At 40.1% G+C, this 25,262-nt stretch overlaps 1 protein-coding gene across 4 annotated transcripts; it reads left to right on the top strand.

Moving 5' to 3' along the window:
* znf318 (zinc finger protein 318) lies at positions 1-25,262 on the top strand. 4 transcript variants are annotated; one of them, XR_013819577.1, is made up of 13 exons: positions 1-426; positions 906-1,021; positions 5,433-6,078; positions 7,504-8,785; positions 15,238-15,335; positions 15,528-15,627; positions 15,717-16,009; positions 20,569-20,760; positions 20,874-20,961; positions 21,277-21,395; positions 21,512-24,549; positions 24,665-24,870; positions 24,974-25,262. XR_013819577.1 is itself a non-coding variant. In XM_079855865.1 (12 exons), the coding sequence occupies exons 1-11, from the start codon at positions 208-210 to the stop codon at positions 24,533-24,535; spliced, it is 6,177 nt and encodes a 2,058-aa protein (XP_079711991.1). In that variant the 5' UTR covers positions 1-207; the 3' UTR covers positions 24,536-24,549; positions 24,665-25,262. The 4 variants fall into 4 exon arrangements, 2 of the variants coding, with proteins under 2 accessions (XP_079711991.1, XP_079711990.1); XR_013819578.1 differs by having other exon boundaries at positions 21,512-24,870; XM_079855865.1 differs by having other exon boundaries at positions 24,665-25,262.

Below are 25,262 nucleotides of genomic sequence, written 5' to 3'. Positions count from 1 at the left end.
AGATCCTGTGAATGCGGGCCAATGGCGGCACAGGAAGCGACCACAGAGAGCGTTGTTCGACTGTAATGAATACGCTCTCATTCATATTTTTCTCAGCAGGGAGATTTTTGTTGAATGCACATTTACTGTTTGCAGGGATAACCGCTATCCCGCAACCGGGATAATAAGGTATCGACTCCGACGCGGAAACAGCGGTTAAGCGTCGTTATGTATCGCGGTTCTAGGCCGCAAAGAGGCGGCTATCATCCTCCGCCGTCTCGCGGATTCGGGCCTCGTCCCGGACCCGGACCAGGCCATCCTTCAGACCGGGGACACCACGCTCCTGCGGACCCGTACCGGCGCTCTTCCCCGCGGAGGAGATACTCCCCTGGAGCAAGAGATCCGCCCGATGAATATAGAGGAGCGCGACCACAAAGAGGCTATGGGGTATGAAGAGAAACTAAACTGTGGTAGTGCCTTGTTTTACACCAACAACACACTATAAAGTGGCCGTTTTTCTACATCATGTGGTTCTGTGGAGTACCACGTTTACGTAAATAGCATGTAAAAATGGAAATAAAGTAGTATCGTAGTGCCTTCGCATTCCGTTATGTAACGTTGCTTGTCGTGTACCAATAACGTAAGTACGTTGGTGCCATGCGTTTATAGACCGAATGCAATGATGATATCTTTTGAAGTGTCATATAAACACTATGGTATTATTATACCACCATGATATTGACATCTGATATCAGTAGTGTACCATGGTAAAACTGTGCATGTGTGCCTTGCTTCTCGAGAGCAGTCAGAGCCTACCATTTATTTAATGATTATGTCCAGTAAAGTGAAAAGTCCAGTAAAAATGTTTTTGTTTATTTGATTTATTCCATGTGTGAGTTAGGTATGTTATCTTTTTTCCTAAACAGAGGTACAGTCCATCGCCTCCTCGTGGTCTCCCTGCTGATCACAGTCTGGTCATAACTGTGGGCAATGAGCTGAACCATCCATCGGGCTATAAAGGGGCAGAGGCTCCTTATGTGCGGTAAGAGATGCAACCTAGTGATCGAACTATATGTTGACTGCTAAGGCTGGAAGACACTACATGTACACTGCATGCACAAAAATCCTAAATCGATTTTAAAACACAAGGCTCATTCCGTGTCAAATCTTCCCCAGCTCAAATTTTTTATTTTATTAATATTTTTTTCCCAAAGAAAGATTCAAACGTGTCGTGAAATAATCTCATGCAAATTAAGTCATATATTCCAAGTGAGAAACAAACCGAAAAAATAATTTATTAAGCGAAAATCTTAACCTCGCCGTTGCAGGCCTGTACACACTCGCGAGTGCGCAGCAGTTCACGCCAGTGCGCCCAGGAAAAGTGTTTTTTTAGTTTTTTTTTTTTTTACATAGATAGGATTTCAGCTATGATACATTTTAATAACACAAGGCCGACAGTATAAACCTCATCTCTGTTGTGCTCCGGTCATCAGACAGTCTGAATGAACACTAAGAGCAAATAATGTAGGCTATAGGCCTATATACCAAAGTCAATGTATAATTCTTTTCTTTTTGTATTAGCATTTAAAGAGATTTAATTTACAGCTAAGTTAAATATTAATGCATTTTATTTATAATTAATCTTTTAAGCACTTGGGTATGGCAAGGTATGGCTGCCCGTGCGGCACAAACGCCCTTGACTTACATTTATTTATTTATTTTGTGGAGGGCGAGCGCTGTGTCTATAACGAGCTGGGGTTTGTGTCACCCTGTGCTCACCTGGAATTTGAAGTCCCGCTGTGGATGCCGTTTGTAGCATGTCATCCACCTCTGCATCATCCCGATGACCTCCATGCACCTTCCCAGCAGTTCGGCACACTCAAACGCTGGCTTTGGTGTGCTGCAAACTCCAGGTCACGACTCGCACGGCTCGAGTGTTGCTTCACAACAGAGGAGGCCATTGTAGGTTTTAGCTTTCGTTGCTTGCTTGAGCGGCCTCAGACCTTAGATCTTGTCTCTCCTCTCACACTTTTCTCATCCTTGAGCTGCTCCAGTGTTTTGGCGATTTCTCTGTAGGCTCTACACACACGTTTGATAGCTATTGTTCGTATGAACCATCTTGTTGGACATATGGCCAGTAAGGTAACTATCTCATCGCAGCCAAACATGAACTCATAGAGATCCTTGAGCTTTGCTGATTGACGGATTACCACAGCTACACCTTGAACAAAATCAATTGAAACTGTGATGAGACCCACCTCAGCGCAGTCTCCTGAAGAACTAGGTGAAGAGAATGGTTAGCACAGTGAATGAAGAGGGACTCTCGGGCATGTTTTTCTAAGCCGCGAACAACCGAAAACCGTCCTGACATGCTAGAAGATCCATTGAAACGATATCCATGGAGACGTTCAGTCTGAGAAAAACATCTTTGATGCACTTGAACAGGAGTCGGGAGCACTGTAAAATCCAAGGAATTCAGAGTGAATATCCAAGTTCTCGTCCACATACTGCAGCGTCAGTGCGAACTGCTCGATTGTACTGGAGTCTGTGTTTCCATCAGCCGTGAGTCCATAGTACGGACTGTTTGTGGCACGGGATACAATCTCGCGTTGAATAGCGCAGACATGCTGTTGAATGCCTTCACTCTGGATTGTGTCCGAGAGCCAGTTATCTCTCCTCTGAATCCGCTCTCTCTCTCTTGGGTGTTTGTTGGTACGTTCAAGCATCAGGTCATTCAAAATGCCATCACGGTTGCTGTCACCCCGAAAAGACACCCGCTTCTTTCCGAGGAAGGACGCTTACCTGAACATTAGCTTCAAAACATGCCTTGCTGTGTCTTGAGTTTGGCAGGCGTCAGATAAAATGCCAGTAACTGGGGGTGTTTTGTAGAGCAGCGTTGTTGTATTTTATTTATTTTTTTGAATGGCATCACAATGAAGTTTAGACTTTTCATGCTCGTGTGGCTTTCCGTCAGTTTGTAAAACCTCCCTTGACAAAACTGCTGTCAAACCTTACACTGTGTTCATTGATGAGACGTTTCTCCACTGCTTTCACAGACTGAAACATACAACGCGATCTCTTTCCTCCTCAATATAATGCAACCACTTCCATTTTTTTTAAAAACCAGTTTGCATTGAATGAACTAGAAAGCATCTCTTTTCCAAACTGCCTTCCAGGAAAAATGAAGTTGGTGTGGAGGGATTGCCTTGACCAAAACTACGTTAACGCTAGCATTTGTCGTGGACGCAATTGAATTGACGCAAGTCTGCATCCTCTGCCGACAGATCCGCCAGCTCGAGGCTCGGTCTGTTTTTTACTTTGTTTGGGCTTCCCAAAAAAAGTCAGAAATGCAATTTTGCGACATTTGGACTTCTGTTATTGTGTTAACGGTTGACCTTCACTGACGAGTGCAAGCTGTGACACCAGGAGACAATTGCCGCTTGTTTTCATTGTGGCTTAGGCTACTTACTTTTACGTTTGATTAATTTGAATGAATAGACAAATTAACATGAATTTAACTTTTTTTTTGCTAAAATATTTTGTATTTTATTTTGTAGCCCCTCCATTTTTTTCTGGGGCTCCACACATGGCAGCATCATTATTTAAATTTTATAAGGATATTGGTAGGTCAGTGACTGTTCAAAAATGGGGAAAAGCTCTTCTTGTATTGTTTGCCCTAAGTTTGCTTGCCTGTAACTCAAGAAGAATTAAAGATATCTTAATATTCTTTTATAATTTGTTTTTAACAAAGAGTTCTTTTGGGATCTTCATTTTAAAAGGGAATTCAGTGTGGTTCAATCCCAGAGATATGGAGATCTTAATGTGGCTCCATGACTAAATTGGTAAAATGTACACATGTTCAGTGGCCAAAAACAAATGTGGTTCACTTTGCATACAGCTGATATTTTTTTTTCTTTTAAAGAGAAATATCTGAACAAATATTTTTGAAACTAGAAATCTTTTTTTTTTCTATCAACACAATTGCATAGAACATACTTGTGTGCCATAAATATTGTTTTTCTGCATGACTGTCACTTAAAAAGTAATAGATATCTCAGTATGATTTTTAGATTCTGGTTCTTAAACTTTCCTTGTGAAATCTTCATTTTTAAACAAAAAAAGTACAAAATAAAAGCTGTTTGAAAAGTTACCTACATTTGTTTTGTTTTTTGACCATTAAAAACTGTCGTCAAATTTAACAATTTGAACATGGAGTCGCATTGGGATCCCCATATATGGTCTTATACCATATAGGACTTTAAAAATTAAGATTCCAAAAGAAAAGTTTATTAATGAGTCTCTACTAGAAGGATATTAAGGTATCTTTAATACTATGAGTTACAGTCATGCAAACTTTTGGAAAAGAATATTAAATCTGGGCATTGTACACGAAATGACAGTACACTAAAAGGATCACATACTAAAATACTTTCAAAGTCATTCCGAACACACACAACTCGCACAGAAACATGCACTGACAAATGTAAACTATGTATTCTAACATCAGCTCAAAATACCACAAAATCAGAGTTTGTGCTCTTCATACTCTATACTCAGGCTGGCCATTTTCTGCACAGCAAATAGGTAAAAAAAAAATAAACCTGGGCAAAGGTCATGTAGTGTATTCCAACCTTTCTTTGCCTGTTTTGAGAATGAAAACTGTAAATTAATAGAGGTGTTTGAAAATCTTCCAACAGTCTTTTCAATGGATATTGCACAATTTGTGTTGTCATATTTGTAAATAATATTTTAAGAAAATGTAATTTCAGCAGGGTTTTCTCTCTTAGCAATTAAATTGTATGTTGTATTTAGAGCCCTACTCTCCAAGTATTGGCATCGCCATCGGGCGTACACATTTTTTGATGCAAGTCTTTTTGTTCACATCATGCTAGAATGTGATGGAGGTGTAAATCCATTTGGTCTTAAAAAAAATAAATAATAATGCAACAAATTGAATTTCAGAAACAACTGGCCTTCCTGCCTATTTCAAAAAATGTTCTCAAATTTTGCTTACATGGAGCAGCACTTGCTCAAACTCTTTTATTTTTCCTCTACATCCTATTCAGAGTCAGTATAGGCAGCATTCTCTGATGCAGCGTAAACTCTATTGCAGGGGTTCTCAACTCTGGCCCTCGAGATCCATTTTCCTGCAGAGTTTAGCTCCAAAAACCCTAATAAAACACACCTGAACAAGCTAATCAAGGTCTTCAGGTTCTGCTAGAAAGCTACAGGCCGGTGAGTTTGATCAGGGTTGGAGCTAAACTCTGCAGGAAAGTGGATCTCGAGAGCCAGAGGTGCCCACCCCTGCCTGGAATATTCAATACTGCAGCGCTTGAAGCAATCATGTGTAATTATGGAAATATGTTTACTTGAGCCCAAAGACTCAGTAGATATGGAATTGTTTGCTTTGCACTTCAGTTGCATTTTTATGATGTGGTGATTTCTGTTGACAGGGATTATGGTGCTGGAGAATCACACTATAATAAGCCCTATTACTCTCCACGGAGGTCAAGCCATGATGGACACAGCGATAGGGGTTCGAGGAGGCGCAGTGTTAGTCGCGGCCGGAGCAGGGGCAGGAGTCGCAGTCCTGGCTACGTGCGCAGCAAAAGTCGACCGCGCAGCCGGAGTCGGAGCTACAGTCGCGGCAGGAGTCCCGAACGAGCGAAGAGCCGTGCGCGTAGCAAGAGCAGAACCCGTGCTAGGAGCTACAGTAGAAGTAGAAGCAGAAGCAGAAGCGGAAGTCGTGGTCGCAATAAGAGTAGAGCCAGGAGCAGGGCAAGGAGCAAGAGCCGGCCACGAAGCCGCAGCCGAGAAAGGAGTCGAAGCAGGGCGAGAAGCAGAGCAAGGAGTCATGCTAGGAGCCGCAGTGTCAGTCGTAGTGGTAGCAGTAGCAGCAGCGGCTCCAGCAGGAGTCGTCACAGCAGCGTCAACAAGAGAGTCAAGTCAGGTAATTTTAGGGAGCAAGAGGAGGACTTTACTGAGCTTGAGAAGGCTCGGAGACGCAAGGAAATTCAGGATATGCTTGTGAAGCCGGCAAAGTCAATTTTGAAGAAAAGAATGGATTCCTCCGAGACTGATTCTCCCATGCTAGTGCAGGTAACTACCTCTCATTATGTCTTGGGAAATTATTATTTGACTGAAAATGTACAGGTCACATTTAAATCAAAAGCTATTATTGTTTAATACTAATTCTTCACATCAGGTATTGCAGTCTTAATTTAAGAGACTTAAGCCAGAAACATACTTCACACAAGACGTGCATGATTCGAAGGGATGAACTGATGATAATTGTTTTCTTGTTATGGCTGATAATAAAATTAATCTAAATAAAGTAAAAATTAAATAAAAAAAACTAAAAGAAGCAGGGCTCGTACAAGGTGCTTAAAGAAGTACTTGAATTTTACTTTTTGACATTCAAGTCATGAAAAACCCTTGAAAACAGCCATATTTATGAAGAGATACTAAAAAAAAGTGCTTTACTTAAAATACAATATATTTTTTCAAAAATTAAAACAAAAAATACAGTATTTTCACGCAAAATTAACACTGCAGCCTCTCTGATAATACGAAGTACGGCGACATTATAATATAAAATATTATTTATTGAACAATAATAGCCATTATAAACGTTGTATTTAATATGTATTATTAAATACGTTGTAAGTTGTATTTTGGATACCTTATAGCTATAATTTGAGTTTTAAAAATCAAATATAATCCGATATCTTGGATTGTAGTCCTTGAAAACCTGTTATAATTTCTATTTACAGTATCTGTACGAACCCTGAAGAAGTAATTATAAATGCTTCAAGTAAATCATGGGGTCACAACATTAACAATGCAGTATGAAAAATGGACATTCATTGGAGAATTGTTTTTAATTATTTAAGTGAGTATTAAATGATGGAATGGATAATCTAAATGTTAAAACATGAATGAGTATGAATGATTGAAAGTCGTCTGAAAACCGATATGTACCGATATATTGTGGAGCATCTCTGCTGGAGAATCATAGTGGCGATAGTTACCTTCAAATATCTGGTTGACCTGAAAGAGGAAACAATTTATGCTAATGGAGGCAATTGCAAGTGTGCACTGCATTTTAATTTGTAGTTTGACACGTTTTGTTGTTGTGGTGTGCAGAATTAAGAGGCGGTCATCCTACACCTTCATTGTATTCACTTGTATGTGAATGTGGGAGGCAGGAAACCAAGTTTGGTGAAATCTGCCCTGCAAATTTGTGTTGCATGAAGACACGTGACCAATAGAAGATTGATGTATCATAGCTTGACTTCTTAGCTGAATTAAAAGAAAGCAAACTGTAAAGCGGAGTACATTGCTTATAATACATCCCAAACATAAAAATAAAATGTTTTTTAAACTGTGGCATGTGTCTGTAGAAAATTTCCGTGTTTCAAAGTCTAGTGTGACCATGGCTTTAGTTTAGTTGACATTAAGTTGGCTTTACTCTTTGAAAGTAAAGAAATATTTAATGATGATGCTTTAACCAATGTATTTCAGAATAGTGATTCTCCTCGAAGAAATCCAGACGGTGGTCTTTCACATGAGGCAGAACAGCTTCTCTGTGCACTTTCCAAAACCATGGATCCAGACTTGTTTGCATCCATGCTGGGGAAAACGTCTGATGGTAATGTTCTTGAAGAGCTGATTGGCAAGCTCCAGCCAGGCGGAGAGGGTGGAAGTGACTTGCTCTACCCTCACGAGAAAGGAAGACAGAAGTCAGAACTCACAGAGTTGCTTGGAATGATAGCAGGGGCAGCCCATTCTCAGAAAAAGAGTCTAACAGATATTGAAGATGAAGAGAAATTTCTCTATGGAGATGAAGAGGGTGACGAGGTGAAACCTGCTAAGGAGGTTCCAGTAGATTCCAGCTTTCCAGACACAAGTTTTCCACAGTCTTGTGATCTTCAGAGAAGAGAACATGGCTCTGCACCCTACACTTTTGGCCATACTGCAGAAAATGTGACGAGCCATTCACAGAGAGACAACAGGCATCGTTCCTCGGCCACACCTGAGATACACGCCAAGGAAGAGCCTGAGGACTTCCCACCTGGAGTTGGGCCACAGGATGTCAAGGTGAGGAAGGAGGTAGAGGAATATGAAAAGATACAAGATTTGCTGAAAACAATTGGCTTAGACCTGGGTGTGGCCGAAATAAGCAAGATGGCCGCCAGGACGCAAGAGCGCCTCCACGGTGCCGCCCCTGTAAAGAAGACACCAGCTGCCCGGCAGTCGGATAGAAAGCACCGGAGCCGTAGTAGGAGTTACAGCAGCAGCAGTGGAAGCAGCAGGAGCTCCAGTCGCAGTCGGAGTAGCAGCCGAAGCAGAAGCAGGGGAAGCCGAAGCCGAAGTAGCAGTTTCAATCGCACTTCAAAACAGAGCCGGAAAAAGCAAGTTTCCCCAGAACAGAGATCTCCACGCTCACATAGTCAGAACAAGAAAGAGGCTCAACCTGCTGTCACAGAAAGCAGATGGCCTACGACACCCACTGTGGCTCCTGCGACACAGGCATATCCTTCCCAACCCAGCCTCCCGGCACATCAAGTGCCCCCATACCCACCCCCACGGGGAGTAATGCCACCTGACTTCCCTCCACACGGTTACGATGCATATGGCAATTATGTTCCATATATGCCCCCGGGATGGCCGATGTACCCACCTCCAGGTATGCCAGTACCTCCTCCCAGTCCAATGGATCCCTACAGCCTACCTACCTTTGAGCGACCCTTTCTTAAAGTGATTAAAGCTGGGACAAGTGAGAGTAAAAACGACAATAAAAAAGGTAAGTGACCTTCAAAATTAGACACCTTCATTTTTATATATAGCGCTTTTAACAATACAGATTGTACTCGGCCTCTTCACAAGAAGTTGCTTGAATGAGTAGTTCATAGTAAAATTCTAATTCTGCCATTATGTACTCACCTTCATGCAGGGGCGTCAGTTTGTGTTGAAAAGTGGTGGGGACAAAAGATCAGATGAAAAAACATTACAGCAGGACGGGAAAAATATTGAATAACGGCGCATCAAAAATGGGCATAGCGTAGGCCAGACAAATACTGTCATTATGTATGCCACAAAAAAAAAAAAAACCCACACTAAAATCCAAACTATGTTAAAAACTATAAGATGGCACGCAGGCCCTCTCTCTCGCACACACACACACACACACACGAAGCCAATTTTTTTTTATTGATCTGAAAATTACTTAATCGGCTACAATTAACTACATCAATCACAGTGCAAATATATGCTATATAAAAACTCCCCTACCTGCACTGTTGATCAACATCTTCTCTTAAAGTTGAAAAATGTTACAACTTCAAGAAGAACTAACGATGTTAGCTAGCTAATACATGGATAAATGAAACCTCCTCCCCAACACTTCGAGGTTTGAACGTAGCGCATCATGTCCATCCATTCCTGCTCAGGCCAGAGCGCAAATCCATGAAGCTGGAAAGGAGCGGTAGTCCCATGGAATTTCTAACACGTTCTTTCTAACAATGTAGAGTTCAATATAAGACTAACATTGGTCAGTAGCCAATCTGCGTGTTCGGGGCGTGGTTTTGCGAAGGGTCAATTCTAACCGTGCACGGTGACCGTTGACGTTCGAACTTGTGTGTGGGCCAGTACTTCCGGTGAAAACTTCCGGTGATCTGAGTCTGAGAGCGAGAGACAACAGCGACCGAGTTCCATTACCACAGAGATATTTTTTCACAATGAGTGTTTTTAGGATTCAAGAGAGGCGACTTGACTTTCAGAGGGTGACAGCCTCAGCACTTCATCGTTGTGTGCCGTTATGTACCGTTTCGTCACGTTACAACAGAGAAGTCAGCGTTCATGCATTCCCCGTTGACGCTGCGGTACGGGCTGCAGGCACGTGCACAGGTAGGGCTCAACCTGTGCAGAGCACACATGCCCTTTTTGCCCTTACACCTTCCAAAGTGCCCTTTTTTAGTGGTGTTTTTTTTTTAATCAATGCTATTGGTCACCCTTTACGTCTGTCTGTCTGTTTTACGAATATTTAGCCAATGAAAGTTCTTAAAACGAGCTTGTGTAAATCTTATTCGATCCTCAAGCTGTCAGTAAGCTGATAACTCCGCCCCCTCTATATTCACTGAATCAACTGAAGTTCCACAGCAGCCGCACAGTAGACAGCAGCTGAACGAAGTTTTGCGAAGGGTAAATACATATCTTGTTGTTTGAATAAGTACTACTAAACACTGTGTCTATAAAGGCTCATATTTTATTTATTTGATGTCTGACTCACTGACTGAGACATGTTGGACGTCGCCTGAGAGAGAGGTCTAGGCTAGCATTTGCCATCTAGTCATAGTCATAGCCAATACATAGCCTACACTTAAAAAGCCTGTGCATACAGTAGCATTTCATCTTTTATAAAATGCAATTTTGGACAAATGTATTTTACAACAGGAAAAACTGAGCGTCCGGCCTATATAGCTACAACAAACTAGTTTGAAACCTGTTGATGAAAATGTAATGTTACAAACATGGTTTTACTACAGTAATGTTGTAGTAGTAACTAAAAAAAATCATTACAGGAGATCACTGTGAAATATTTATATTTTATCATGCAGAATGTAATTCCTGATTTAATTCATTCCCAGGCTTCATTTATTTGATCCAAAATACAGCAAAAACAGTAATATTGTGAAATATTTTTACAAAATAAAAATAACTGTTTTCTATTTGAATATATTTTAAAATGTAATTTATTTCTGTGATCAAAGCTGCATTTTCAGCATCATTACTCCAGTTCAGTACTCTTCAGTGTCACGTGATCCTTCAGAAATGCTTTTCACTGCAACTGTACTTTTCACACTATATATATTTTTTTTTTTCATTGCTGGCTTATTTTAGGGAAAGTGTAGTGAATAAGAGACCTTCAAGAGACTAACATCCCTGGCTCACAGAAGGTTGCTGTTGTAATTAGGTTTAAAGAAGCCCTTAAAACCCTGTTTATCTATATTATCTATATTATTATTATTATTATGGTTTTTATTAATTGTGAATAAATCTAAAGCTTTTGAGACTATGATTTTGTGTTATTGAATTTGTCATGAAGATGTGACCATTTCTTCTTTTTATGTAGGCTTACTAAATAATCTTGATATAAAAAAAAGGGAGGGGGGTGCCCTTTTTCAATTTTAGCACATGCCCCTCAAATATTAGCCTGACTACGTCAGACTTCCTACTTCCGCTAATTTCATTTCGCTCCTGTAGTCAGTCTGAGATAGCACCGTATCTTTCAGTTTTCCACCGGCCTGAAAACAGCCGGGCCAATCAACGAACAGAGGGCGGGCTGAGAGCCGTGACGTAGGCGCTGATTGTACCGTGGATGCGTAGATTTACTTCACATAATCTGCAAAAGTCGTTCACAGCCATGTTCACCCCGGTATTTCGCTCGATGGTTTTGTTTTCGCATCATACATGTGTTTACAGTGGAAGTTAGATGCGGCTGAGCATGCGCATAACACACGCCATAACCAAACGTTATGTGATTGGCTTACGGGTAACCAATGATTTTAAACTTCAGACAAGCGCCCCCCCGCGAGAGAGAAAACACATCTCTATTATGCTATTCCAGACTCTCTCTACGAAGCAAAGTGAAGTAGCAGAGTCTGGTATTACCAGGCTACTCAAATATGCCCCTGCATATCATTTTCAGTGCGTTTCTATGCTTTCTATTACTGCATTTATTTTGTGCAAGTGAGATGAGTATAGATCTGTTTCATAAATCATTATCTGGCTGGTGTTTAAAAGCAGCACATAGTATTGAACTACGTGTAAAATATACACAAACTAACCTATATTAAATTGTTTACAGGTACCTACAGTAAAAAATGTAAATAAAATATGTGATGATAATATTGATCGAGCAATTGATGTAAGTAAAAATATATGCGCAGAATTGAGAAAATAGTATTTATGGAGATAAATTGTAGCCTATCACAGGGCAAACATGTGAATGTTCACGGTGCATTTTATGCAAACAACTCTAATCATAGTTGTAACTCTATATTTACAGTAGGCATAATTGCCATTGCGTATGTGTATGCAGCATGAGTCAAATACAATCTTCTGTTCGTGAACAGTTGTATTTCATTCATTAATCTGACTATGCATCCGTGCATTTAATTGCCATTGGCTCGTGTGATAGTAATATGGATCTTAGTAGTATTTTAAGTGATAATTGATAAATAAATCTTTAACATTTCTTGGTTCGCTTGATTTTTCAGAACATTTTAACCAAATGCTTTCAAAAAGTGGTGGGGACAAAATCAGCCATTTCAAAAAGTGGTGGGGACATGTCCCCAGCGTCCCCAGTGTAAATGACACCTATGCCTTCATGCCATTCCAAACCGTATGCTGTTCAGGGCTCAAGACTGTGACCAAATGGTCGCATTTTGTGGGCTTTTTTTTTTTGCCGGTGCGAGTCAATTTTGTTAGAGGTTGCACTGGTGCAACCAACACATTGCCCAACTAATAAGAACTGCCTTTTATGTTGCATATGAAATAGATCAAATGGCAAACAAAACAAAAGCGGAACGAAACCTCACTACTTGTTTGAGTTGCGCAGTGCGGGCAGTTTATCAGCTCAGACCAATAATAGACAGTGCAGTGCAGTACCTGCGAGCTCAGGACAGGTACTCTCGGGATGATCTCGATCTTGCGACACTGTTTCTACACAGCGCTGGGAGATCCAGTGAGGAAGCATTTGAATTTGACCAAGAATTGTCTGTTATAAACCATATCAGATCAAACAGTGCTGACCAGGAGAAACATTGTGCCATGAACAAACAAGTTATAGAAGTCTTTTCAGTCCACAAATCACCAACATTCATCATGGATTTAACGAAGCAATGCTAACTGCAACCATGGTATTGTGGCAGAAATTGTCTTATGTATACATTATTCATTTTCAAGTCCTTTTCAATGACTTTCAAGTGCTTCACATTTTTCCCAGCACTTAAAAGCTCCAAATATTACCTAATTTAAATGTTATTTTTAATGAGATGACCAAAAATAAAAAAAAATGTTCTCTATAAAAATGTTTTTTACATGTTACTGTTGTTAAGTTAATCTGCATCCCAACTCAAGCTCAGTGCTTTACTTTCAAATGTGCATTTCCAAGAAATAAACGTAATATTAGTTACTGCACTTATTAATGCAAAACAATTGTCATTTTATGATTAAATTACCTTCATGATTAAACCCCCCCCAGAGCTACCAAATCAGGTGCTGGCGCCACCATCTGTAGAACTTAGTGGCGTCGGTGCTACTGCTCTCAAATCTTAAGCACCCTACACACCGGGACGAATATAGGCGCGCGTTATTCGCCAGCGTTTTTCAACGCGTTTTTTGTGTTCACACCCAAGCGATTTTCGCTAACGATGAGCAGAGTGAACATGCAAATTCATTCCCTGACATTAGATGGCGCTTAATGTAAAACAGAAATACCCCGGTACACAAGGTGCAATACCACTCCATAACAGTTATCTTTTATCAAGATTTTTGTAGGTCATATAGTTCTTTATGTTCCGACACCAACGAGACCAGCAGCTCTACATTCATCTTGCCTTGCATCTTCCTCGTCTTATTTCTTCCCGGCAGTGTAGACCATAGACAGTATAACAGTGTAGAGACCATAGATATTATATGATGTCTATGGTAGAGACGCTACTCAGCGTATATCTTCTTCTCCGTTTCGTATGTGTGCTCGGCAAGACCGTTTTGTGTTTGAGCGCCCCCAAGTTGTGTTTTACTGTAACTTCAGAAGCTCCAGACACGTGAGCAAAAGCGCCAATCTCATTGGTCGGATAGTTTTTGACGCGGCGTGTCAAACCAAAAAAACGAACCCGAGGCGTTTTTTAAAAAAATGACGTTTTTACGCGGGCGTTTTTCGCGCCGGTGTGCACACTCACATTGGCGCCCTTTGTTTAGTCACGAGGCGTTAAACGTCGGCGAATATTGCGTGCGAAATTCGTCCCAGTGTGAACAGGCCTTTAGTCTGGAGCCCTTTTGTTGGTTCAGTGGATCTGTTTTTGAAGAATCGTCTCACAGGTCTATTCTGTACAATGACTGTGCATAGTGACCATGTCTGTCAAGCTAATAAATGATCACAAATGCACCATAACATGTTACCAACACTAAAACATAACCTGAAACTGTTATAATGTCTATCTAACTTAATAAAAACATTTGTATTCTGCCTTTCAGCTGATAAGTTCTTTGTTCTTTAGTCCCTTGCCTTCCAGAAAACACCATTAGCCTACATCACAATGTAACATAACATGTCTTTATTTTACATTTCATTTAAATTCAACATCACTGAGCCCGAAGGCAGCAGGCATCATGCTGATAACTATTTTTGAAACATTTCTGACCAAGTCCAACTAATATCCAACAAAATAAACAATGAATGAAATAAAGTATAAAACAACATGAAATTAGATAATTGACAGTCTTATATATTAAGAATATATTAAACCAAAAACTCATATTTTTAGAAAGGATGTGAGTTAAAACAACCACAGCAGGGCAACAAGTTGATAAATTCTGTTAAATTAAAATTTTAATTGACTGAATTATCCATTTGTTTTCTGACAGGGAACGCATGGAACGAATCACTGGTCCACATTTTGATTGACAGACGTCACAACCTAGTGACCGTGTTTGCTCCTTTCTTTTCAAACATTGGATAGGATTTAAAAAACGGCTGTTGTATTTGTACTTCTGACGAAGCGCTGTTAAATATAGGTGAAAAACTACGCCGCAAAAATAAAAAATAAAATGCTTTCTTAAAAAGGCAAAAGAACGCATGCACGTTTTCTTAAAGGGTAACTCTCTCCAAAATGCAACCTAGGGTCTTTTTGTTAATGCAGACTATGCAGTGTTACTTTACATTGAAGTATTATGGGTTAAAAAACAATGAAAACAATATTTATGGGGTCAGTGAAAATTTTTGGCAGGACAAGTAGAAACGTGAACCACTGATCCGACCGGGCCAGAAGAAAAAATCCTTAGCATTTTAGCCCTAGTTATGGGAAAAAGCGAAGTGAAAAATCTTCAAAAATGTCTCCTTTTTTTGTGTTGCATAGAAGACGTAAGTCATGGTTTCAGAATGACATGTTGGTGAGCAAATGATGAGAGATTTTTTAGGTGATTTAGACTTGGGACATTAGTTAAACTAACATGATTTGATGATCCTTTCAGCACCTACTAAATTGGATCCTGTGGCCTCTAAAGCGATCACCACTGACATTAAGATGAAAGAAATGGAAGATAAGAATACCGCCAGCGAAAAACAAAAGGTAATTCCCATGAAATTTGAAGGAACTATTGCATTTGCAGGGTTGGGAATCAAGAACTGTTTCTTTTTTTTTCTTTTTTTTTGACTTTCTTTGATCAGAAGCAAAATTGTTAAATACCTCATGATTCACATCTCTGTTTTTTTTTTTTTTGCTGATGAATAAATTTAAGGTCTAAATAAAATTCTATCTTAGGTCATGGAAGAACTTGAAAAACTAAAAAAGGAAAGAATATTCCGACACAAGAGAAAAGAAAATCTTTTAAAGGATGTGGAGACATTGAGAAAGCAGCAAGGTATTTCCCTCTAAGTCCAAATTGAAAGTGTTTTCTTTATAATATTTAAGGGCTCATTGTATTATGCAGTGTTTGTTTTGATCCTTTAGGGGAGCTTCTTCGTAAGAAGCGAAGGGAGAAGGATGGACACAAGGACCCTCTTCTTAAAGAGCTCGGTCAGCTCCAAGAGGATGCGATGGCCCAAATCTCTAAGTTGCGTGGTGAACAGAGAGAGGCAGATCAAAAACATGAAGAGCTGGTCAAAGTTGCACTTATTCTCGGTATAGACTACAAAGACTCGAAGATCTCTGGGGACTATGTGCAGCAGCCCCCTCAGAGTAAGAAGGATTCGACCAGAAGCCCAGAGAAATCAGGGGCCAAAACCAGCACCCCATACTCTAAGGTAGAGTTGCTAATTCTGTTATAGGACTCGATTGGCTTTTTCATAGTGAAGTCTTGTGGTGTGTTCAAATCATGTCGGAAAGATCGTATTTGATTGCACATGAATGCCACCACAAAGTCGTAAATACAAGTGGGAAGCTTTGGATTTTGAGTCCCGGGGTCTGTTCTTTGTACCTCGCTTAATACATCTGAGATGATTTGACAGATGCCAGATCTTCTAATCGTGATAACTGATCTCTGGCTAAGTCTGAGATTACTGCGTGTTCTTGTGTTCATTAGATATATCGATACTCAAAACCATCAGTAATGCAGTGATTGGCTGGCGGCAGCAACGTAATGACATCATACTAAAACAGAACATCACACACCTGATGAAAAACTTGCCAAATTTCTAGACCTTTTTAAGGAAACAGCCAAGCCACCAAATTACATAAAAGTTATAATAGATAAATGAGTGTGTTCTGTTTGTTACATGATTTCCAATTATTTACATTATTTCATGATTTCTAGTATTTGTACAGGCTTTACATTTTTGTTGTACATGCATTGTTGTAATTAGCAATTCATTTAATTTTACCTGTGAAGCAGATTTGTTATGTGACTGCAGTAATGAGTCTAAGGGTCAAGAACATTTTGCAAGTTGAAAAAGTTAACGGCATCAAGCCACTCCCATAATACCCGTCACCGTTCAAATTAATGCACAGCATAGACTAACTGTACATTATGAGATTATGAGTAAAACTGCCTGTCTCTATATTATGATACACAAAATTATAATATTATTTGCAAATTAATTTTTATATTATTAGGCTATTTTAAATTATTATAGTCCCTGGTTCGTAAAGGGTACTCTTGTAAGAAAGTAGCAGTGGCTGGGGCAGACTTTAAGTATCCCCTCTGCTTAAAGATGCGATCTAATCCTGTTTACATTAAATAAGCCTGTTCCCGAGCAGGTTTGAGCTTATGGACCTGATGCTAGGACAGCAACTCCAGGATGAGCTTCGAAGAATCTAATAATCCTGGATCATGTCAAATCGTCAACAATGAAATCCAGCTAATTGAGTAATCCACGTACGAAGAACAGGCCCCTGGTCTTAACGAGCTGGGGGGGGGGGGGGGGGGTCAAGAAACCAGGTGGATGACCACAATACAGACTCAATACAGTTTACAGTAGCTTCTTAGATAAATTTAAAACAAAAAAGCAAAACACACCTGATGCACATTCTTTGTTCTTTACTTTCTAGAAGTAGAGTTTAAAAACCTTGCTGTATTTTTGTGTAGTTAATTAAGAGAAAGTACACCGCCACCTTGCTCCAATGAAAGTGACTCGAACGCACCTGATTTCATAAACATGACTTCCAAACTCATAAATACAGACTTCCCAGAAGCAGTTGAATGCACCATTAGGCTGCCAATTCAAAAATGATCTCAAGTGGCATTTAATTCTTGACAGTGATTCCACAAAACATTTAAGCAATTTTTAATCATATTTCCAGTCAGTACATTTTTCCTCAAGTTTTAGCGTTAAAGAAGTGGTTCCCATCCCTGGTCCTAGCACTGCACATTTTTAATGTCTCTCTATTTGAGGTCTTTGAGTCTTTACTCCAGGACCAGGATTGGAAAACACTGCCCAAAAGAAATAATTTAAAAGAAAAAATAAAATATTTAAAATAATTAAACTAAAGAAAGTATTTAAAATAATGTTCAGATGAGATGAAGGCTCCTGTCATATCAGTAGCCTGTTCAAGGCCTTTTTACTTTACATAGACCAGAGGTCTTCAATCCTGCTCCTGGAGGGTCACTGTCCTGCAGAGTTTAGTGCCAACCCTAATCAAACACACCTGAATCAGCTCATCAAGCTCTTCAGGATCACATGAAAATACAAACGCATGTGTGCTGAAGCAGGTTGAAACTAAACTCTGCAGGACAGTGGCCTGATTGAAGTCCTCTGACATAGAGGGTCGGCTCATGAGGCCGAAATGTGTTTGGTAATTGTTTTCACAGATGCTTTTTAGTCCAGTGGTTCTCAAACTTTTCTGGACAAGTACCAACTTTGATCAAATCAAACCATCCAAATAGCACATAGTCACTGGGCAAATATTTTTGAGTGCTAGGTTAAGGACTAGATAATGCCATATTTTGATTAAGATAGGCCTATTCCTGATTAATCATGCTGCATGCCTTTACAGATCTGTGAAAGGAACATTTAAAAACATGCATACACCACAATAGCAACCTTTAGAAAGGATTACAATATGCATACACTGACATGTAACATTGGTATCAAAGCTTGCCTTTACTTTTAGCATATAAATGCTTGCTTTGAGAATAAACAGAACAACATGCTGCCTTTTTATTGCTCTTTATAGCACATATAATAAAATGTGCAGCCTGAGAGTGGTCAACACCACACCAATTTGCATACCGCCTATGCATTGGAGTCCTAGATGCACAAAGCTATGTTCAAATTATATATGACTAAATGACTAAGAGGATGATGTCTAGGATTTTGTGCAGAAATAATCCTGAGCGTCATTTGGCAAAAATCATATCTTCTAAAATGTGTAGTCAGTACCACCGTTCCCTATACACAAGAGTATGTGCGAGCGTACACTTAAAAGCTATTTCAATACCCAGCATATTGATAGTAGCTCCCTGATCCCTGCAAAGTATATAATTGCAAGAGAACGCAAAAGCATTGAAATGTATTTTTTTACTCCCAACTCGTTTTTTTTTTTTTCATTACCATGTCCCTTTAGAGCAGGCATGGGCAAACTCTGTTCTGGAGGGCCGCTTTCCTGCAGAGTTTAGCTCCAAACCTAATGAAACGCCTGAAACAGCTAATCAATGTTTTCAGGATTACTAGAAGTCTACAGTCAGGTGAGTTTTATCAGGGTTGGAGCTAAACTCTGCAGGACAGTGGCCCTCCAGGGCCGAGTTTGCCCATCCCTGCTTTAGAGGCTCAGTAGAAAGCATAATTTCCTTTCCGAACATAATATTCGGTTTTGGGCACATCCCTGGTTTAAGTATATTAACTTTCCAGATTTGTGTACCACCCGAGGTACTTTGTGAAAACCACAATTTGAAAACCACTGTTTTACTCCTTACAGTGTAATTTACCTGGAATCATATCTGTGAGACTTTCTTGTATTTATGTTGCAAGCATTTTAATGTGGGGGGGGAAATCATCTATTTGTCTGATATTGACTAAGTTAATGATGTTAACTTCTATTTCTGTTTTGAGGGGTTACTACAAGGTAGAGACAATGTTTTTAACTCCTGCTAAATAATTACACTGGTCTAAAACATAACTGTTTGGAGATAAGCGCTGCTGAATTATTGTAATTCTGACACAGGACATCAACATCTTCTGTAATATTGGAATGCATCAATTTGAGGGATGTTATTTCTATAGCATAGGCTTGTCTACTCATAGCTGGTAGATAATTATTTCTTTAATTTGCATGCAACCAGTTATAACTACTCCCTATACCTATTAGGGCTGTCACTTTTGTGAAAAAATCCTGTTCGATTTGAGACATAAGTGTTCATTGAATCGATTGTAAAATCATTTTTCCATGTCTAAAGACGTTTCCACTTTAAACGCCAAATATGGGCAAATCCACAGACAACTAACAGGCATTAGGACAAATGTAAAGAGGGCGCTTGAGACGCGCACAAGTCATGATGATTTATTGGCGTGAAGTTTCGTGCACAATGACAAACAGGAGTGCAACATTCTCGAAAAACAATAAGCCATAACATAAATGAAAAACATTACTGCATTCTTCAACATGGCTGTGTTTACGATTAGAAATGTCAAACTGTAGACCGAATCTGTATCTGCATGCACGAGACTGTCTGAATACCGGCAGAATTCACAGTTTTGTTGTAAAAAGCAGTTGCTGTGACGCGCTGCGGGCGTATCATGACGAGCTGGACGCGCTATGAGAGAAGGCCGTTAAAATCGATTCCCTATTTTCGTTTTCGAAACTTGCGTTAGTTGGTCCGATCAATCGATTTTCGAACGTAAAGTGACAGCCCTAATACCTATACTATATAATGGTGATCAGAAAAATTGATTTTAAGGTAAATGGTTTCCTTATCTTTGTTTTTCTGCTACAGCAAATATATTCATTTATTTCTCAAAAATCGAAAGATGTTCACTGCAAAAGTGTATTGAAATCTTGAAATTTCTTGTCCGTTTTTTGCATTGGTGATTTTTGACTAATTTAATTTGTTATATAATATAAAATCCATTTCGATGGCTTTTTAAAACCATTTATTTTACAATAGTCAATTAATTTCAAGTAGTAAACCCATTGGGTGACTTCTCCCCGACTGGAAACAGATGGCCTATTTTGCAAAGGTAAGTGTCTTACGACAAACTTTAATGATTGACAATTAGGATTTGAAGTGTTATATTCATTTCTTTGAAAAAGCTTCTGCTCATTCTTTTAAACTTGGGTTCCTCGAGTATTTGATTCATTTTTTTTCTTCTTTATTTTATTGCTTGCTTAGTGACTTATGCATTTTTTTGTACTGCCTAAAATAATTTAGGTAGCCTCCTCAAAAGCAAGAGCCTCTCCTGAAAAACCCAAGTCATCTCCTCAGTTGAGCAGCCATTCCCTGGACGCTGCTGAGCAGTTTGAGTACTACGATGCGGGAAACCACTGGTGTAAAAACTGCAATGTAACCAGTGGTTCAATGTTTGATTATTTCATGCATTTGCACTGCAAAACCCATAGGAAGGTATGTGTGCTCATATATATGTAATGATTTCTGTTGTTTGTTTGATTTGTGAATGGGGTTTATTTCTGCCAGTTGCATCTGCTTCAGTCATCCATTGTTTTGCTCTCCTATAGACTCTAGATCCTTATGACAGACCTTGGGCAAAATCAGAGAGTGAAAAGAAACACCCATCTGGAAAAAGGACTTCAAAGCCAGCCAAAGGTAACGCCTTTATAAGATGGCATTGTTTGTCATAAAACACATTACGTTAAAGATTAAGTGATGCATTTGGTTCAACACATACAACTATAAGGAACTGGAATCATTAAGTGGAATCTGAGGATCAGTGAACCAGAATCGTTAAATTCTTCGTGATTCCTTTTCCTAATGGGTGCCATGTTGATTGCAGTGATAGAAACTGTAGTTTTCTTGCAGTGTGCCTCATCATTGGAACAGAGAAAGGGTAAATTACCAGCCATCAAAAATCATTACACACTATTGGTAGATATTTAATGCTTGTTGCATTCCCTCTTCTAGGCTCTGAGTTCTTGATCCCTGTGAGGGGATTCTTCTGCCAGCTATGTGAAGAGTTTGTTGGTGATCCCATTTGTGCTGAGGCCCATGTCACCTGCCATACTCACAATGAGAGATACAAGGTAACCATCACATATGATATTCATAATAGCTTTGATTAGGGTTGGGATATGACTGCAATTTATTCATTTGTTTGACCAGATGTGATTGCCTCATATGTGTTTGATTTTGTCAACAGACAAAAATGTATGAAAATCCCCTCTATGAACAAAGGAGGAACCTGGACCGTCAGGCTGGCTTAGAGAGCCAAAAGAGTTCAGAGCACAAACGAAAACGTGAAGACGACGATCAGGAAATGAAGAAATCCAAACACACCAAAGGAGGAAAAATGTCAAGTAATGAAGTGGAGACAAAACCACAGTACAGCAAGGAAGAGGAGTACAAGAACCTCAAAGAGAATGAGAATAAACTTAAGGAGAAATACAAGAAAGAGGATGATGAGAGATTCAAGATGAAAGAGGAAGAGAGAGCGAAGTATAAAAAAGATGACGATGAACGAAACCGGTTCAAGAAAGAAGATGAATACACATATAGGTACAGGAAGGAAGAAGGGGAGAGATCCAGGTATGAAGGGGACAGATTTAGAAACAGAGATGATGATGAACATGGTCGGTATAGAGAAGAGGACGACAGATATAGATTTAGAAAAGATGACGAGAGGGGCCGATATGGTAAAGAAGAGGAGAAGGCCAAGTATGGCAGAGAAGAGGATAAGAGATACAAATACACTCGGGAGGCTGAGGATAAGAAGTCAAAATTTAAAGATGAGGACCTGGGGAAGTGGCCGAAATCAAAGTGGGACGGGGATGAAGAAAGTAATGGCAAATATGATAAAAAGGAAGATAAAACACTGCACCAGAAGGGCAAGGGTGGTTATTTCAAAGACGACCAGGAGAGCACAGGGAAGTTCAATGCTAAAGATGTCAAAGCAGAGCCAGAGAAAACCAGCGAGCCTCCTAAAGTCTTATGTGGTCCGAGCCCTGCCTTGCTTGCTAAACTTCGCAAGAAAAATGAGGATGCTGCTGGTCGGCCTGGCTTTGGGAAGTTCGGTCGGAAAAAGCCACAGAAGACAGCACTGGAGAAGGAGGCAGAGAGGATGGCGGCACAATTTTTAAAGGAAGATGAAGAGGCGCCAAATGAAAACGCAGATACTGAGCTAGATCCTTTTACCAAGTCTATAGCTGCTGCAAAATCCATTGCTATGAAATTGTCAGGAAAGGTTGTGCTTCCCCCCTCTTGTGAATGGCTAGCGTACAACGAAAATGCAACTAATCCTAATCTACCACCTCCCATATCTCCTATGGTTATTAGGAAGTCTTTTACAGGTGTGCAAAATAAACCAACACCACCTGCTGGTTGTGACAAATCTGCTGGTCCTGTAACAGGAACTCAGACGGGCCCAGCGTTGTCAGCAGACCTCATCTCCAAGGCATTCAGTGGAGAAGAGGTGCAATTAAAACACGCAAAGCCCTCTGTCAGCCCTGTAGATATTTTCAACGTATCCGCACCACTTCCATCTCCAACTGCAGCGCCAAAAGTGGTAAATGCTGCCCAGATGACACCTGTTACTCCCAGTGAATGTGTTGTTACTCTTGAGTCCGATGTGGCTGCTCCTGGAGTGCCTGAGGATGAGCAGAAGCTCACCATAATCCTTCGTCCTCCTCCTCAGCTTCCTTCTAATGCCAGAGACCCGTCCCCCAAAATTGTAAAGCCAAAGACCACTCTTGCTGCAGGAAAAGCAAAAGATTTGTATGACATTTTTTACAGTAGTAGCTCTGCTGTTAAAACTTGTGTCAGTGCCAATGTTGGTGACAAACAAGACTCTGGATTTACACCTCCAGACAGTGGCTCCAGCTTTAAAGAGTCCAACAATAAAGACCAAAGCGCTAGTGATGTTGTTAAGAGCGAAGAACCCCCCAAGAACAAGGACTCAGAAGTTGGCCAGAAAGTGGAATACCCCATGAATGTTGATTCAAGAATTGCAGAGAGAGAAGAACACCCCAAGAATGAGGACTCAGAAGTTGGCCAGAAAGTGGAATACCCCATGAATGTTGATTCAAGAATTGCAGAGAGAGAAGAACACCCCAAGAATGAGGACTCAGAAGTTGGCCAGAAAGTGGAATACCCCATGTATGTTGATTCAAGAATTGCAGAGAGAGAAGAACACCCCAAGAATGAGGACTCAGAAGTTGGCCAGAAAGTGGAATACCCCATGTATGTTGATTCAAGAATTGCAGAGAGAGAAGAACACCCCAAGAATGAGGACTCAGAAGTTGGCCAGAAAGTGGAATACCCCATGTATGTTGATTCAAGAATTGCAGAGAGAGAAGAACACCCCAAGAATGAGGACTCAAGAGTTGTCCAAAAAGATAAACCCCCCAAGAACGAGGACTCAGAAGTTGCCCAGAGCAAAGAACCCACCAAGAATGAAGACTCTGAAGTTGCCCAGAGCGAAGAACCCCCCAACAAGTCCTTAAGAGTTGCCCACAGCGAAGAGCCCACCAAGAACAAGGACTCAGAAGTTGCCCAGAAAGTGGAATCCCCCATGTATGTTGATTCAAGAATTGCAGAGAGAGAACACCCCAAGAATGAGGACTCAAGAGTTGCTCAGAAAGATGAGTCAGACAGTGACTCAAGCTGTAAAGAGTCTAACAATAAAGACAAAAGCGCTAGTGATGTTGCCCAAAGTGAAGAACCCCCCAAAAATGAGGACTCAGAAGTTGCCCAAAGCAAAGAATCCCCCAACAGTCCCTCAAGAGTTGCCCAGAGAGAAGAACCATCTGAGAACGAGGACTCAGAAGTTGCCCAGAGTGAAGAACACCCCAACAGGTCCTCAAGAGTTGCCCAGAGCGAAGTATCTCCCAAGAGCGAAGACTCGAAGGTTGGACAGAGCGAAGAATCTCCCAACACTGTGGACTCAAAATTTGAACAAGCATTTGAGGATGCATTCTTAAAACCTGAGATTCAAAAAGACGACAACTCAAAAGAGGAAGATGTTGATCAACAAGTGCTTAAATCTATTGAAATCTCTTTGGGGGACGTAACCGTGATGGACGTTCATAGTGTGGACACAATACAGATAAATAATGAAGAGGAAAACCCTCTGGAATCTGAGGAACCCATGTCATTCTCCCCCCTTCCTGGTTCTTTTACTGAGCAACTGAACTTGGACACATTTGAATTCAGTTTTGAGCCTTTGTAAAGGACCTTCCAAGAGTAGGTTTAGGGATGTATATGTTACCTCTGAATGTAAATAAGTGATTTTCAAGTATTCTTTGTAATTGCTTGATCCAGTTAGAATGTTTCATGTCTATTCTTAACCTTTTGGCAGGTAATGCCTGTGAAAGCGTGGACTGAAAAGCATTCATTCTGAAGTGGGTGCTGGGGAAGGAATCCCTCTAAGAGAATGAAAACTTACATCAAGTAATGAACCCTAAATATGTGTAAAAGTTTCGCTATCTTGTCAAAAGCACCTGGTGTTGAGCTACATGTTTCCATATTTTGTTTCCAGCAGAAATCATTCCTTTTTCCCCAAAGGTAATGTAAAACATAACGAATATGATGTGTATTAAAAATTTCAGACTCTAAATCCATATCTTCTGTTCGTTCCATTTAAATCAATGAAGATATTTTAATGCAGGAGCCACAAAGATCCAGGCTCAGAGAAGAGAAATGGTGTGGAGTTCATGCTTCAAGGACATGCATTCACAACTTTGGCCAGAAAATGTCAAGGCTTGGCCTCCGTAGTTTTATTACCCTGTGCTGTGTATTGATGGCTTTTCCTTCCGGTTTCAGTCTTGTTTTTTGTTTTTTACAACCAAATGTGTTGTCATAATGTTCACATTGCTACCATGATACTTTAGCATCTACAAATAGTTGGTGTAATTGCACAAGTTCTGTGCTAGCTCAAATAAATCACAGCAACCTTT

Source organism: Squalius cephalus (assembly GCF_949319135.1).
Source record: "Squalius cephalus genome assembly, chromosome: 21".
Classification (NCBI taxonomy): domain Eukaryota; kingdom Metazoa; phylum Chordata; class Actinopteri; order Cypriniformes; family Leuciscidae; genus Squalius; species Squalius cephalus.
The sequence above is the reverse complement of the archived record's forward strand: the minus strand, read 5'-3'. Positions and strand labels throughout refer to the sequence as shown.